Source organism: Staurois parvus, unplaced genomic scaffold (assembly GCF_062004578.1).
Source record: "Staurois parvus isolate SC_StPar_1 unplaced genomic scaffold, SC_StPar_1.0 ptg003095l, whole genome shotgun sequence".
NCBI classification, from domain to species: Eukaryota; Metazoa; Chordata; class Amphibia; order Anura; family Ranidae; genus Staurois; species Staurois parvus.
Window position 1 is genome coordinate 32179 of NW_028320891.1, and position 17650 is coordinate 49828.

General features: G+C 49.5%; 1 protein-coding gene across 1 annotated transcript in view; it reads right to left on the reverse strand.

Moving 5' to 3' along the window:
- The window catches only part of LOC149428608 (retinoic acid receptor responder protein 2-like), a 32320-nt gene extending 16396 nt beyond the window's left edge, over positions 1-15924 (reverse strand). The window contains exons 1-2 of the mRNA XM_089667206.1: positions 15767-15924; positions 1812-2017 (exon numbers count right to left, since the gene is read on the reverse strand). Coding sequence (XP_089523332.1) covers positions 1812-1997 — 186 coding nt within the window. The 5' untranslated portion in view covers positions 1998-2017; positions 15767-15924. The remainder of the gene's footprint in view (positions 1-1811; positions 2018-15766) is intronic.
- Positions 15925-17650: the final 1726 nt, after the last annotated feature.

A 17650-nucleotide genomic window follows, 5' to 3' on the forward strand; every position in this document is an offset into this window, starting at 1 on the left:
GAGTTTACACAAAGTGTATGGAGAGTCCGCCGCTTCCTGCGGGCGGCTGTCTGTACAGTACCGGGGTGCACCCTTGTTACCCTCAGATCACCCGCATGTCTGGTGTGCCGGCATCAGGACGGGAGCCACTCCTGAGAAAATACTGAATGAAACCCAACTGAACGTTAAATCAGCCGAATACATTCCAGGAGCATCAGAACAAAAGGCGTCTTCTCTAGGAAGCAGCCACAACTTGGAAAGCCTGTCCCCTGCCAGCATACTGCAGGAAAAGGGTTCATTGGAGAGCTCTAGCTCTGTCTCAGGAGAGGAGGGTGTCAGACCTCTGCAGAGAGACCACTGCTTCCCCACACACCAACAACGACCCTTCTCTGGGCATTGCCTGATCCCACCAGCAGATTGTAGCTGGTCCCTGCCAGGACTTCCAACGTTACTTCCAGGATCCTTTCCGGTGCTTCCAATGTACTTCCAAAACATCTTCCAGTCCTTCCAGGTTCCCCGCCTCTACTTCCAACAACACTTCTAAAATCCCTGCCGGGACTTCAATAATACTTCCAGAAGTCCCATGAAATGACTCTCGGTGAGTCATGTGACCAAAAAGGTATTTAGGTTCCAGCCATTGAAGTGGCCGGTGCCGGGTCTTCTCACCAGCTACCCCTTGTTACCAAGAGCTATAATACCTACCTGTGAGGTTGCCTGACCTATGCTGACCTGGAATGTACTGACCCCCCTCATGACTGCTGCCTTCCTCAACCTCTGTATGGACCTGACTACTCTCTTGATTGCTGCCTGCCTTGTCCTTTGCCTGGACCTGACTACTCTCTTGATTGCTGCCTGCTTGAACCTCTGCCTAAACTTGACTAGTCTCTTGATTGCTGTCTGCTTGAACCTCTGCCTAAACTTGTTTACCATCCTGATTGCTGCCTTCTTGAACCTCTGCCTAGATCTGACTACTCTCTTGATTGCTGCCTGCTTGAACCTCTGCCTAGACGTGACTACTCTCTTGATTGCTGCCTGCTTGAACCTCTGCCTAGACGTGACTACTCTCTTGATTGCTGCCTGCCTTGTCCGCTGCCTGGACCTGACTACTTTCTTCATTGCTGCCTGCCTTGTCCCTTGCCTGGACCTGACTACTTTCTTCATTGCTGCCTGCTTGAACCTCAGCCTAGACTTGACTACTTTTGATTGCTGCCTGCATTGTCCGCTGCCTGGACCTGACTACTTTCCTATCTGCCTCCTAGTGTACAGTCTTCACACTGTAGCCATCCCGGTTCTGCTATCCCCTATGTGGGGTGATCCTGAGGGCCCCAACCTGCGGAAAGTTACAGCAAAGTAAACTGGAGCCACTAGGATCTCTGGCCCATCTCAACCTCCAGGAGCTCCACTGAAGACCAGCTGTCACCTAGATCCCGCCCCTCGGGTGGCCCTGTGTCACCGGCCAGGGGGCCACTCTAACACAGCTGTAGGACATTATTGAACAGATTTGCACCTGGAATATATTTAGCTGATTTAATCTGAAAGCTCAATCAGCCTTTACAAATAAAAACAAATCTTCTCCGCAAGTGCTGACTGTCTCCTGGAGGGGCCCCCATGGACAACGTGAATCAGAGCTGCAACATTTCTCAGCTACAAATAATTGATACAAATCCTATAAGTATTTTACCGGGGCAGCAAAACCATTTTCACGATCAATACTGGAATTCCAATGATCAGCATTGTCTATAAATATCGGTCCTTTAGGACTCCGCCTACAGGTATGTTGGGGTCCTCCAGCCAATCCGAACACTGATGCTCTGAGCTCCCCCAGAACTCACCTTTTCAGCTGCCTTCACTATGGACGTCATCCTGTATCCGCTCTGCAGATCTCTCTGATGGAACTTCTCCATCACCAGCTGGATCGTCTTACTCTGGATCTCGGACAGTTCCCCCGCCGGGACATCTCCCAGGACTCTCAGGACCAGCAGAGCGCTGAGCAGGCCCCAACCGACGGCCAGTGTCATGGTGGTCCTCAAACGGTCACCTGATAATGAAAGTCAAAACGTCACATTGGTGATGGATGGAAGGGATTCTGATCTGAGGGCGTGGTCTACTGTCCGGCAAATACTGGAAGTGTGTCAATATCAGGAAGTCCCACAGTGTTTCTATGGACCTCATTGTCCCTGTGTCTCCAGTGACCACAAATCTCCAGCAACCACAGCACTCCAGTGACTCCAGTAACTCCCAGTGTCTCCAATGACCCCATGTCTCTAGTGACCTCAGTGCTCCTGTGTTTTCAGTGATCCCCAGTGTCTCCATTGACCCCAGTGCTCCTGTGTTTTCAGTGATCCCCAGTGTCTCCAGTGACCTCAGTGCTTCTGTGTTTCTACTGACCTTTAGTGTCCGCAATGAGAACATGTCTTCTATGACCCAGCACTTCCATGTCTTCTGTGACCCCAGCATTCCTGTGTCACCAGTAACCTCCAGTGTCTCCAGTGATCCCAGCACTCCTATATCTCTGGTGAACTGGTGTCTCCAGTGACCCCCATGCCTTTAATAATTCCAATGTGTCTTTGGTGACCTCCACTGTCTCCAATGACCCCAATGTTCCTGTGTCTCCAGTGACCACATGTCTCCTAGTGACCCCAGCAATGTGACTGCAGTGATCCCCAGTGGCCCTATGACTCCAGTGACTTCAATGCTCCTGTGTTTCCAGTGACTCTGTGACTCCCATACTCAGCTATGTATCCCATGACCTCTATCTACTCCTATATCTCCATTGACTCCTGTGTCACCCGTACACCTTGCAGTCTGTCATCTCATTAACTTGCCACTCTAAGGGTGTCCAGAGCATCCTGCATCATCCTGTGACTGCAGAGCATCCTGCATCATCCTGTGACTGCAGAGCATCCTGCATCATCCTGTGACTGCAGAGCATCCTAAGTATCCTGTGACTGCAGAGCATCCTAAGTATCCTGTGACTGCAGAGCATCCTGCATCATCCTGTGACTGCAGAGCATCCTGCATCACCCTGTGACTGCAGAGCATCCTGCATCACCCTGTGACTGCAGAGCATCCTGCGTATCCTGTGACTGCAGAGCATCCTAAGTATCCTGTGACTGCAGAGCATCCTGCATCATCCTGTGACTGCAGAGCATCCTGCATCATCCTGTGACTGCAGAGCATCCTGCATCATCCTGTGACTGCAGAGCATCCTGCATCATCCTGTGACTGCAGAGCATCCTGCATCATCCTGTGACTGCAGAGCATCCTAAGTATCCTGTGACTGCAGAGCATCCTGCATCATCCTGTGACTGCAGAGCATCCTGCATCATCCTGTGACTGCAGAGCATCCTAAGTATCCTGTGACTGCAGAGCATCCTAAGTATCCTGTGACTGCAGAGCATCCTGCATCATCCTGTGACTGCAGAGCATCCTAAGTATCCTGTGACTGCAGAGCATCCTGCATCATCCTGTGACTGCAGAGCATCCTGCATCATCCTGTGACTGCAGAGCATCCTAAGTATCCTGTGACTGCAGAGCATCCTGCATCATCCTGTGACTGCAGAGCATCCTGCATCATCCTGTGACTGCAGAGCATCCTAAGTATCCTGTGACTGCAGAGCATCCTGCATCATCCTGTGACTGCAGAGCATCCTGCATCATCCTGTGACTGCAGAGCATCCTAAGTATCCTGTGACTGCAGAGCATCCTGCATCATCCTGTGACTGCAGAGCATCCTGCATCATCCTGTGACTGCAGAGCATCCTAAGTATCCTGTGACTGCAGAGCATCCTAAGTATCCTGTGACTGCAGAGCATCCTGCATCATCCTGTGACTGCAGAGCATCCTGCATCATCCTGTGACTGCAGAGCATCCTAAGTATCCTGTGACTCCAGAGTATCCTTAGTATCCTGTGTCATCCAGTGCCTCTTACTGAGACCTCGGTGACACCTGTGCCTCTTACTGAGACCTCGGTGACACCTGTGCCTCTTGCGGAGACCTCGGTGACACCTGTGCCTCTTGCGGAGACCTCGGTGACACCTGTGCCTCTTGCGGAGACCTCGGTGACACCTGTGCCTCTTGCGGAGACCTCGGTGACACCTGTGCCTCTTACTGAGACCTCGGTGACACCTGTGCCTCTTGCGGAGACCTCGGTGACACCTGTGCCTCTGCACGCTCTAAGGTACGTTCCTTCTATAACCTGGAGGGTCCTCCTTTCTGTATACACAGACCCCCATCCATGACATTTCTAAAGCTTTTCAGCCTTCCTCTTCATCAGCTGCAGGTTTAGGGTCCTGAGGATATAAAGTGGTTTGGTTTGCCTTTTTGTAACCTTCATAAATTGGTAACTTGTGACTTTCATGAAAAAAAACAAAGAAAACAAAACAACCCCCCCCCGCTAAAAAATATATATATACAGTCATGGCCGAAATTGTTGGCACCCTTGATATTTCTCCAGGAAATCATGTATTTCTCACGAAACGTATTGCATTAACACATGTTTTGCTATACACATGTTTATTCCCTTTGTGTGTATTGGGACAAAACAAAAAAAGGGAGGAAAGAAAGCAAATTCGACATAATGTCACACAAACCTCCAAAAATGGGCTGGACAAAAGTATTGGCACCCTTTCACAACTGCGGATAAATAAGAATGTTACAAGCATGTGATGCTCCTGTAAACTCACCTGGGGCAAGTAACAGGTGTGGGCAATATAGAAATCACACCTGAAAGCAGATAAAAAGGAGAGACGTTCACTTAACCTTTGCATTGTGTGTCTGTCTGTGCCACACTAAGCATGGACAACAGAAAGAGGAGACGAGAACTGTCTGAGGACCTGAGAACCAAAATTGTGGCAAAATATCAACAATCTCAAGGTTACAAGTCCATCTCCAGAGAACTAGATTTGCCTTTGTCCACAGTGCGCAACATTATCAAGAAGTTTGCAACCCATGGCACTGTAGCTAATCTCCCTGGTCGTGGACGGATGAGGAAAATTGATGAAAGATTGCAACGCAGAATAGTCCGGATGGTGGATAAGCAGCCCCAAACATGTTCCAAAGACATTCAAGCTGTCCTGCAGGCTCAGGGAGCATCAGTGTCAGCGCGAACTATCCGTCGACATTTAAATGAAATGAAACGCTATGGCAGGAGACCCAGGAGGACCCCACTGCTGACACAGAGACATAAAAAAGCAAGACTACAGTTTGCCAAAATGTACTTGAGTAAGCCAAAAGCCTTCTGGGAAAACGTCTTGTGGACAGATGAGACCAAGATAGAGCTTTTCGGTAAAGCACATCATTCTACTGTTTACCGAAAACGGAATGAGGCCTACAAAGAACAAAACACAGTACCTACGGTAAAATATGGTGGAGGTTCAATGATGTTTTGGGGTTGTTTTGCTGCCTCTGGCACTGGGTGCCTTGACTGTGTGCAAGGCATCATGAAATCTGAGGATTACCAAAGGATTTTGGGTCGCACTGTAGGGCCCAGTGTCAGAAAGCTGGGTTTGCGTCCAAGATCCTGGGTCTTCCAGCAGGACAATGACCCCAAACATACGTCAAAAAGCACTCAGAAATGGATGGCAAAGAAGCGCTGGAGAGTTCTGAAGTGGCCAGCAATGAGCCCAGATCTAAATCCCATTGAACACCTGTGGAGAGATCTTAAAATTGCTGTTGGGAAAAGGTGTCCTTCCAATAAGAGAGACCTGGAGCTGTTTGCAAAGGAAGAGTGGTCCAAAATTCCGGGTGAGAGGTGTCAGAAGCTTATTGATGGTTATAGGAAGCGACTGATTTCAGTTATGTTTTCCAAAGGGTGTGCAACCAAATATTAAGTTAAGGGTGCCAATACTTTTGTCCAGCCCATTTTTGGGGTTTTGTGTGACATTATGTCATATTTGCTTTTCTGCCTCTGTTTTATATTTGTTCCAATACATACAAAGGGAATAAACATGTGTATAGCAAAACATGTGTTAATGCAATACCTTTTTTGTGTGAAATACTTGATTTTCAGGAAAAATATCAAGGGTGCCAACAATTTCGGCCATGACTGTATATATATATACTGTACAATTTCAAACTCCTCTGCAAATCCAGAAAAAAGGTGAGAGACATTAAATTTCCTTCACCATAGAGAAATATATGTGTGCTTTTCACTGAGACACGGGACCTTCCCATGAGAAGTCCTCTCCTCCCTCCAGAGACCTCCTCTCTACCCCGGAGCAGATGAAATGGGAACAATCCCCATGACGGGAGAGTGAGGAAACCATGGCCTGCTTACAGGAAGAGGATCCATCCTGCCAGACGGAACTCCGACTCTTCAGTCTGGGAAGTCAATGTCCCAACCAACACCGACCAGCAGATCACATGACCTGAGCCAAGTATCATCGTATATAACCGGGAGATCCGATACTTGTATGGATACATCGTATATAACTAGGAGATCCCATACTTGTATGGATACATCGTATATAACCGGGAGATCCCATACTTGTATGGATACATCGTATATAACCGGGAGATCCCATACTTGTATGGATACATCGTATATAACCAGGAGATCCCATACTTGTATGGATACATCGTATATAACCGGGAGATCCCATACTTGTATGGATACATCGTATATAACCAGGAGATCCCATACTTGTATGGATACATCGTATATAACTGGGAGATCCCATACTTGTATGGATACATCGTATATAACCAGGAGATCCGATACTTGTATGGATACGTCGTATATAACCGGGAGATCCGATACTTGTATGGATACATCGTATATAACCGGGAGATCCCATACTTGTATGGATACGTCGTATATAACCGGGAGATCCGATACTTGTATGGATACGTCGTATATAACCGGGAGATCCCATACTTGTATGGATACGTCGTATATAACCGGGAGATCCCATACTTGTATGGATACGTCGTATATAACCGGGAGATCCCATACTTGTATGGATACATCGTATATAACCGGGAGATCCCATACTTGTATGGATACATCGTATATAACCGGGAGATCCCATACTTGTATGGATACATCGTATATAACCGGGAGATCCCATACTTGTATGGATACATCGTATATAACCGGGAGATCCCATACTTGTATGGATACATCGTATATAACCGGGAGATCCGATACTTGTATGGATCCATCGTATATAACCGGGAGATCCCATACTTGTATGGATACATCGTATATAACCGGGAGATCCCATACTTGTATGGATACATCGTATATAACCGGGAGATCCGATACTTGTATGGATACATCGTATATAACCCGGAGATCCCATACTTGTATGGATACGTCGTATATAACCGGGAGATCCCATACTTGTATGGATACGTCGTATATAACCGGAAGATCCCATACTTGTATGGATACGTCTTATATAACCGGGAGATCCCATACTTGTATGGATACGTCGTATATAACCGGGAGATCCCATACTTGTATGGATATGTCGTATATAACCGGGAGATCCGATACTTGTATGGATACGTCGTATATAACCGGGAGATCCCATACTTGTATGGATACATCGTATATAACCGGGAGATCCGATACTTGTATGGATCCATCGTATATAACCGGGAGATCCGATACTTGTATGGATACATCGTATATAACCAGGAGATCCCATACTTGTATGGATACATCGTATATAACCGGGAGATCCGATACTTGTATGGATACATCGTATATAACCGGGAGATCCCATACTTGTATGGATACATCGTATATAACTAGGAGATCCCATACTTGTATGGATCCATCGTATATAACCGGGAGATCGCATACTTGTATGGATACATCGTATATAACCGGGAGATCCCATACTTGTATGGATACATCGTATATAACTAGGAGATCCCATACTTGTATGGATACGTCGTATATAACCGGGAGATCCCATACTTGTATGGATACGTCGTATATAACTAGGAGATCCCATACTTGTATGGATACGTCGTATATAACCGGGAGATCCCATACTTGTATGGATACATCGTATATAACCGGGAGATCCCATACTTGTATGGATACATCGTATATAACTAGGAGATCCCATACTTGTATGGATCCATCGTATATAACCGGGAGATCCCATACTTGTATGGATACATCGTATATAACCGGGAGATCCCATACTTGTATGGATACATCGTATATAACCGGGAGATCCGATACTTGTATGGATACATCGTATATAACCGGGAGATCCCATACTTGTATGGATACATCGTATATAACCGGGAGATCCGACACTTGTATGGATACATCGTATATAACCGGGAGATCCGACACTTGTATGGATACATCGTATATAACTAGGAGATCCGATACTTGTATGGATACATCGTATATAACCGGGAGATCCCATACTTGTATGGATACATCGTATATAACCGGGAGATCCCATACTTGTATGGATACATCGTATATAACCGGGAGATCCCATACTTGTATGGATACATCGTATATAACCGGGAGATCCCATACTTGTATGGATACATCGTATATAACCGGGAGATCCCATACTTGTATGGATACGTCGTATATAACCGGGAGATCCCATACTTGTATGGATACGTCGTATATAACTAGGAGATCCCATACTTGTATGGATACGTCGTATATAACTAGGAGATCCCATACTTGTATGGATACGTCGTATATAACCGGGAGATCCCATACTTGTATGGATACGTCGTATATAACCGGGAGATCCCATACTTGTATGGATACGTCGTATATAACCGGGAGATCCCATACTTGTATGGATACGTCGTATATAACTAGGAGATCCCATACTTGTATGGATACGTCGTATATAACCGGGAGATCCGATACTTGTATGGATACATCGTATATAACCGGGAGATCCGATACTTGTATGGATACATCGTATATAACCGGGAGATCCCATACTTGTATGGATACGTCGTATATAACTAGGAGATCCCATACTTGTATGGATACGTCGTATATAACTAGGAGATCCCATACTTGTATGGATACGTCGTATATAACTAGGAGATCCCATACTTGTATGGATACGTCGTATATAACTGGGAGATCCCATACTTGTATGGATACGTCGTATATAACCGGAAGATCCCATACTTGTATGGATACGTCGTATATAACTAGGAGATCCCATACTTGTATGGATACGTCGTATATAACCGGGAGATCCCATACTTGTATGGATACGTCGTATATAACCGGGAGATCGCCTAAGCTCCCACCTCACTGAGAACAACCTCCTCGATCCCCTACAGTCCGGCTTCTGTCCCCTACACTCCACCGAAACCGCCCTCCTCACCTCACCAACGACCTGCTAACCGCCAAAGCCAATGACCACTACTCAGTGCTATTACTCCTCGACCTCTCTGCGGCTTTCGACACAGTCGACCACCCCCTCCTCCTAAAAAACTACACTCCCTCGGCCTCAGAAACTCCGTTCTCTCCTGGCTCTCATCCTACCTATCACAACGCTCCTTCAGTGTTACCTATAACACCGCCACCTCCCCCTCACTGTTGGGGTCCCTCAAGGCTCTGTCCTCGGGCCCCTTCTCTTCTCCATCTACACCTCCTCCCTTGGTCAACTCATACACTCCCACAGCTTCAACTACCACCTCTATGCCGACGACACACAAATCTATCTCTCCACCCCCCACCTCACCCCTTCAGTCTCTGCCCGCATCACACACCTACTGAGCGACATATCAGACTGGATGTCACTCCATTTCCTCAAACTAAACCTTTCTAAAACCGAGCTCCTAGTTTTCCCCCCAGCCCGTGCCCCCCCCCCTCGACCTCTCCATCACGACCAACAACACCACCATCAGCCCCACCCCGCAAGCCAAAGTACTAGGTGTCATTCTAGACTCCAATCTGTCTTTCCAGCCCCAGGTCCAATTGCTGACAAATTCATGCAGACTCCACCTCCGCAACATGCAGACTCCACCTCCGCAACATGCAGACTCCACCTCCGCAACATGCAGACTCCACCTCCGCAACATCTCCAAAATCCGCACGTTCCTAATCCCAGAAACCACTAAACAGCTCATCCACTCCCTCATCATATCACGACTCGACTACTGCAACTCCCTCCTCACTGGCCTGCCTCACCGCTGGCTATCCCCGCTTCAGTCCATCCTGAATACGGCTGCCAGACTCATTCACCTTTCCAACCGCTCCATCTCCGCCACCCCCCTCTGCCAATCCCTCCACTGGCCTCCACCCCCCTCTGCCAATCCCTCCACTGGCCTCCACCCCCCTCTGCCAATCCCTCCACTGGCCTCCACCCCCCTCTGCCAATCCCTCCACTGGCCTCCACTCAGTGTCCTCCACCCCCCTCTGCCAATCCCTCCACTGGCCTCCACTCAGTGTCCTCCACCCCCCTCTGCCAATCCCTCCACTGGTCTCCATTCAGTGTCCGCCTCCCCCCTCTGCCAATCCCTCCACTCAGTGTCCTCCACCCCCCTCTGCCAATCCCTCCACTGGCCTCCACTCAGTGTCCTCCACCCCCCTCTGCCAATCCCTCCACTGGCCTCCACTCAGTGTCCTCCACCCCCCTCTGCCAATCCCTCCACTGGCCTCCACTCAGTGTCCTCCACCCCCCTCTGCCAATCCCTCCACTGGCCTCCACTCAGTGTCCTCCACCCCCCTCTGCCAATCCCTCCACTGGCCTTCATTCAGTGTCCTCCACCCCCCTCTGCCAATCCCTCCACTGGTCTCCATTCAGTGTCCGCCTCCCCCCTCTGCCAATCCCTCCACTGGCCTCCACTCAGTGTCCTCCACCCCCCTCTGCCAATCCCTCCACTGGCCTTCATTCAGTGTCCTCCACCTCCCTCTGCCAATCCCTCCACTGGCCTCCACTCAGTGTCCTCCACCCCCCTCTGCCAATCCCTCCACTGGTCTCCATTCAGTGTCCGCCTCCCCCCTCTGCCAATCCCTCCACTCAGTGTCCTCCACCCCCCTCTGCCAATCCCTCCACTCAGTGTCCTCCACCCCCCTCTGCCAATCCCTCCACTGGCCTCCACTCAGTGTCCTCCACCCCTCTCTGCCAATCCCTCCACTGGCCTCCATTCAGTGTCCTCCACCCCCCTCTGCCAATCCCTCCACTGGCCTCCACTCAGTGTCCTCCACCCCCCTCTGCCAATCCCTCCACTGGCCTCCACTCAGTGTCCTCCACCCCCCTTTGCCAATCCCTCCACTGGCCTCCACTCAGTGTCCTCCACCCCCCTCTGCCAATCCCTCCACTGGCCTCCACTCAGTGTCCTCCACCCCCCTCTGCCAATCCCTCCACTGGCCTCCACTCAGTGTCCTCCACCCCCCTTTGCCAATCCCTCCACTGGCCTCCATTCAGTGTCCTCCACCCCCCTCTGCCAATCCCTCCACTGGCCTCCACTCAGTGTCCTCCACCCCCCTCTGCCAATCCCTCCACTGGCCTTCATTCAGTGTCCTCCACCCCCCTCTGCCAATCCCTCCACTGGTCTCCATTCAGTGTCCGCCTCCCCCCTCTGCCAATCCCTCCACTGGCCTCCACTCAGTGTCCGCCACCCCCCTCTGCCAATCCCTCCACTGGCTTCCGATTGCCCAACAGATCAAATTCAAAATCCTAACACTGACGTACAAAGCCGTCCACCATACTGCCCCGAACTACATCACTGACCTAATATCCAAGTACCACCCAACACACACACTCCGCTCCTCACAAGACCTCCTTCTCTCTAGTTCCCTGGTCTCCTCCTCCCACGCCCGTCTCCAGGACTTATCCAGGGCTTCCCCCATCCTCTGGAACTCCCTACCCCAATCCATCAGACTGTCACCTACTCTCCTCTCCTTTAGGCGCACCCTGAAAACCCATCTCTTCAGGGAAGCCTACCCCACCCTCACCTAATTGCTGATGTCTTTCACTTTTCCCACCACTCCATCCCCCACAGCCACTTCTTCCTGTACCACCTCCCCCTCCCTCCTAGATTGTAAGCTCCAAGGAGCAGGGCCCTCGATCCCCTCATGTATTGTATTGTATTTTTCCTGTACTGTCCCCCACTACAATGTGCAGCGCTGAGCAAACTATTGGCACTATATAAATACTGTGTAATAATAATATATCTAGGAGATCCGATACTTGTATGGATACATTGTATACACAGTGCAGGAAATGTGTATTTGCCCCCCCCCCCGATGGTGAATGTTCGCCCCTCACACAGAAACGATCGGTCTAACAATTGAATGTTCCCCCCCCTCACACAGAAACGATCGGTCTAACAATGGAATGTTCCCCCCCCTCACACAGAAACGATCGGTCTAACAATGGAATGTTCCCCCCCTCACACAGAAACGATCGGTCTAACAATGGAATGTTCACCCCCCCCCTCACACAGAAACGATCGGTCTAACAATGGAATGTTCACCCCTCACACAGAAATGATTGGTCTAACAATGGAATGTTCGCCCCTCACACAGAAATGATCGGTCTAACAATGGAATGTTCGCCCCTCGCACAGAAATGATCGGTCTAACAATGGAATGTTCGCCCCTCACACAGAAATGATCGGTCTAACAATAGAATGTTCCCCCCTCACACAGAAATGATCGGTCTAACAATGGAATGTTCGCCCCTCACACAGAAATGATCGGTCTAACAATGGAATGTTCGGTGTAACACTGAGAGACAGAATACAACAACAAATTCAGCAGAAATGCGTCTAACAAATGATGACGGATCTGCATGTTCATGAGGGAAAGAAGGATTTGATCCCCTATCATTCAGCAGGATTTCTGGCTCCCAGGTGTCTCTCATACAGGTAACAAGCTGAGATTAGAAGCAGTCTCTTAAAGGGAGTGCTGCTAATCTCATTGTGTTACCTGTATAAAAGACACCTGTCCACAGGAGCCATCAAACCATCAGATTCCAAACTCTCCACCATGGCAAAGACCAAAGAGCTGTCCAAGGATGTCAGGGACAAGATGGTAGACCTACACAAGGCTGGACTGGGCTACCAAACTATGGCCAAGCAGCTTGGTGAGAAGGTGACAACAGTTGGTGCAATCATTCACAAATGGAAGAAACACAAAACAAGTGTCAGTCTCCCTAGGTCTGGTGCACCATGCAAGATCTCACCTCGTGGAGTGTCAATGATCATGAGAACAGTGAGGAATCATCCCAGAACTACACGTGAGGATCTTGTCAATGATCTCCAGGCAGCTGGGACCACAGTCACCAAGAAAACAATTGGTAACACACTACGCCGACAAGGACTGAAATCCTGCAGTGCCCGCACGGTCCCTCTGCTCAAGAAAGCCCATGTCCAGGCCTGTCTGAAGTCTGCCACTGAACATCTGAATGATGCCGAGGAGGACTGGTGGGAAGTGTTGTGGTCAGAGGAGACCAAAATCCAGCTCTTTGGCATCAACTCAACTCGCCGTGTTTGGAGGAGGAGGAATGCTGCCTATGACCCCAAGAACACCATCCCAACTGTGAAACATGGTGGTGGAAACATTCTGCTTTGGGGGGGGGGTTCTGCTAAGGGGACAGGACAACTGCACCGCATCAAAGGGACGATGGACGGGGCAATGTACCCTCAAATCTTGGGTGAGGACCTTCTTCCCTCAGCCGGGGCATTGAAAATGGGTGGTGGATGGGTGTTCCAGCATGACAATGACCCAAAACACACGGCCAAGGCAACAAAGGAGCGGCTCAAGAAGAAGCACATTGAGGTCCTGGAGTGGCCTAGCCAGTCTCCACACCTTCATCCGATTGAAAATCTGTGGAGGGAGCTGAAAGTTCGAGTTGCCAAACGTCAGCCACCAAACCTTAATGACTTGGAGAGGATCTGCCAAGAGGAGTGGGCCAAAATCCCCCCCGAGATGTGTGCGAACCTGGGGGCCAACTCCAGGAAACGCCTGACCTCTGTGATGGCCAACAAGGGATTGGCCACCAAGTACTAAGTCATGTTTTGTGAAGGGGATCAAATCCTTCTTTCCCTCATGAACATGCAGATCAGTCATCATTTGTTAGACGCATTTCTGCTGAATTTGTTGTTGTATTCTGTCTCTCATTGTTACACCGAACATTCCATTGTTAGACCGATCATTTCTGTGTGAGGGGCGAACGTTCCATTGTTAGACCGATCGTTTCTGTGTGAGGGGCGAACGTTCCATTGTTAGACCGATCATTTCTGTGTGAGGGGCGAACATTCCATTGTTAGACCGATCGTTTGTGTGAGGGGCGAACATTCCATTGTTAGACCGATCGTTTGTGTGAGGGGCGAACATTCAGCATCAGGGGGGGCAAATACACATTTCCTGCACTGTACATGAGTCCTGGATGATGCAGAGAACATCACTGGAGTGTTAACATCAGCATGGCTCTCAGCACTGTGCGCAGAGGGCGGGGCCATGAATTCCCGCCCTAACAGTCATTCCTCCGTTTTCCTGATTGGGTGAAGATGGGTATCATGCAGCCTAGAGGACTGAGGGCATCTTGTGGTGAAGAAGAGGTACTGCAGGGGCATCTTTGGAATAATTGTGGGTACTGGAGCCCGGAGTTGGGCTTTTTTGCATAGTTCTCTGTGAATCCTTTGTCATGTATTGAATGTATATTAGTAACACAGATATCACATATAATATCACAGATTGTGAACACATTTATATACCGTAATATAACATTGAGGAGAAGTTCTGCTGCTTCTGGTGCATTTCTGTGATGGACTCAGATATGGAATACAGAGAGAAGATCCTTTACTAGTCCCGGCCATCCCGGGTTGTAGTTTGTGATGTTCGTGTCTCTCGGAGAAGCCGTGACGTGTTTATATTGCACACAGAAATCTCAGCTTCAGCCTCCTTGCACTCAGTGGAGGTCCCCTTTATAGGGGAATATTGGGGGGTTCTGGACTCACATACTGTCTATCTATAGAGTCAGAGAAGTTGGACTTTCACTTTCATTTCCTGAGACACAAATGAGTCCACCATGTATTATATACAGTGCTACACGCAGTACACGGAATATATCATACATACGTGTCTCCTGTGCAGGGTCCATATATAGAACATATAATACATGTGTGTCTCCTGTGCAGGGTCCATATATAGAATATATAATACACACGTGTGTCTGGCACCGGGTCTGTATATAGAACATATCATACATACGTGTCTCCTGTGCAGGGTCTGTATATAGAATATATCATACATGTGTGTCTCCTGTGCAGGGTCCGTATATAGAATACATACGTGTGTCTGGCACCAGGTCTGTATATAGAACATATACATACGTGTCTCCTGTGCAGGGTCTGTATATAGAATATATAATACATACGTGTCTCCTGTGCAGGGTCCATATATACAATACATAATACATACGTGTGTATGGCACCAGGTCAGTATATAGAACATATAATACATACGTGTGTCTGGTGCCGGTTCTGTATATAGAACATATGATACATACGTGTGTCTGGTGCCGGTTCTGTATATAGAACATATAATACATATGTGTGTCTGGTGCCGGTTCTGTATATAGAACATATAATACATATGTGTGTCTGGCGCCGGTTCTGTATATAGAACATATAATACATACGTGTGTCTGGTGCCGGTTCTGTATATAGAACATATAATACATACGTGTGTCTGGCGCCGGGTCTGTATATAGAACATATAATACATACGTGTGTCTGGCACCAGGTCTGTATATAGAACATATAATACATACGTGTGTCTGGCGCCGGGTCTGTAAATAGAACATATAATACATACGTGTGTCTGGCGCTGGTTCCGTGTGCTCCGGGAGGGTTGCAGGGGGTCGGTCGGATCTCTGGAGGATTCTCGGAATGACAGCGGAGCGGAAAACAGGGAAAAGGAGGAGAGGCAGAGGAGGCGGGGCCGGCCCAGAGAGGGAAGGGGGGAGCTCACCCCCCAGAGCCTTCTCAGATTTTGGCATCCAGCAGAAGAATGGGGGCATTTGGGGGGGGAATCTGAGGGATGAGGGGGGGGCATCTGAGGGGGGAGAGGGGGGGGGACATACGGGCAGATTTCAACTCTGAAAACCTTTAGAATTTTAGGAAACTTTCCATAACGATACAATGTAACAACAAACAATTCCACAACAAGCAAAGTGACATCCGGTCCCTCCTCTGGACCCAAACCATCCATCCCTCACCCTGCAACCGTCCCTCCCAGAGATCGGAGGAGGGGCGCGCTGTACAGGGATGATGGTACTCCCATAGATCGGAGGAGGGGCGCACTGTACAGGGATGATGGTCCTCCCATAGATCGGAGGAGGGGCGCGCTGTACAGGGACGATGGTACTTCCATAGATCGGAGGAGGGGCACACAGTACGGGGACGATGGTACTTCCATAGATCGGAGGAGGGGCGCACTGTACAGGGACGATGGTACTCCCATAGATCGGAGGAGGGGCACGCTGTACGGGGACGATGGTACTCCCATAGATCAGAGGAGGGGCGCACTGTACGGGGACGATAGTACTCCCATAGATCGGAGGAGGGGCGCACTGTACAGGGACGATGGTACTCCCATAGATCGGAGGAGGGGCGCACTGTACGGGGACGATGGTACTCCCATAGTTTGGAGGAGGGGCGCGCTGTACAGGGATGATGGTCCTCCCATAGATCGGAGGAGGGGCGCACTGTACAGGGACGATGGTACTCCCATAGATCGGAGGAGGGGCGCACTGTACAGGGACGATGGTACTCCCATAGATTGGAGGAGGGGCACACTGCACTGGAGCATACTATCCGGGTGCCGTATCTATAGCTATACAGGACCAAGGTGTACAATGCTCAGCATAAATGAACCCCCCTGTCAAGAGAACCAGAGAGCACACAGAGACAGATTGCACGGAACCCAACGTGTGGCGTTTATTGGGGAGGTTATTGGGGTACAGACAACAGTTCCTTTAGTCCACAGATCCACACCAGACACAGCAACACCATAAAGTTCTTTCGAAGGCAATATGGAACAAAAGGGGTATGGTAATCCACGGGGTTCAGTAAGGCAAGGGCGGGGTAGCTTTGTGGGACTTCGGGTTCCTGGGGAGAATTGGGCTTAGTCTTTTGGGAAGCACAGGGTTAGTCCACTTCCTAGATGCGGGGAGCCGGACACAGAGGGGACACGGATGCGGGGAGCTACAGTCCACACCAGCAACACAGGGTTAATCCACACAGGCAGCTCAAGGCAGGGAAGGGTTAAGTCCGTTCGACTCACGGGCAACAAAGTTAAATCCAGGCAGGGAAAATATCCAGCCCGCAGGCTCACAGAGAACAAGAGGTAAGTCCAGGCAGGGAAGGGATTCCAGGCAGCAGAGAGTTCACCCCACACCGGAGAGGATCCAGCAGCAGACGGACAGTCCAGTCAGTTAGAGAGAGGAGAAGGGGGCCGGGGGATGGTCGTATGAGAGAAACTGGTGCTCAGCACAGTCTTCCCTCACACACGCAGCCAGGAGAACAGAAGGGGGGGGGGTTTCCTGCTCACCCTTAAGTATAGAGCTGGGCGCCTTGTGGTAACCCGAGATTTCCTGTCGGGTTACCATGGCAACGGGTCCTGTCTCCCAGGTCTCCGGACCCACCCAGGGAACAAGGCCTTTGTCCCTGTCTGGCAGGAAGATGAGGGGGAAGGAAG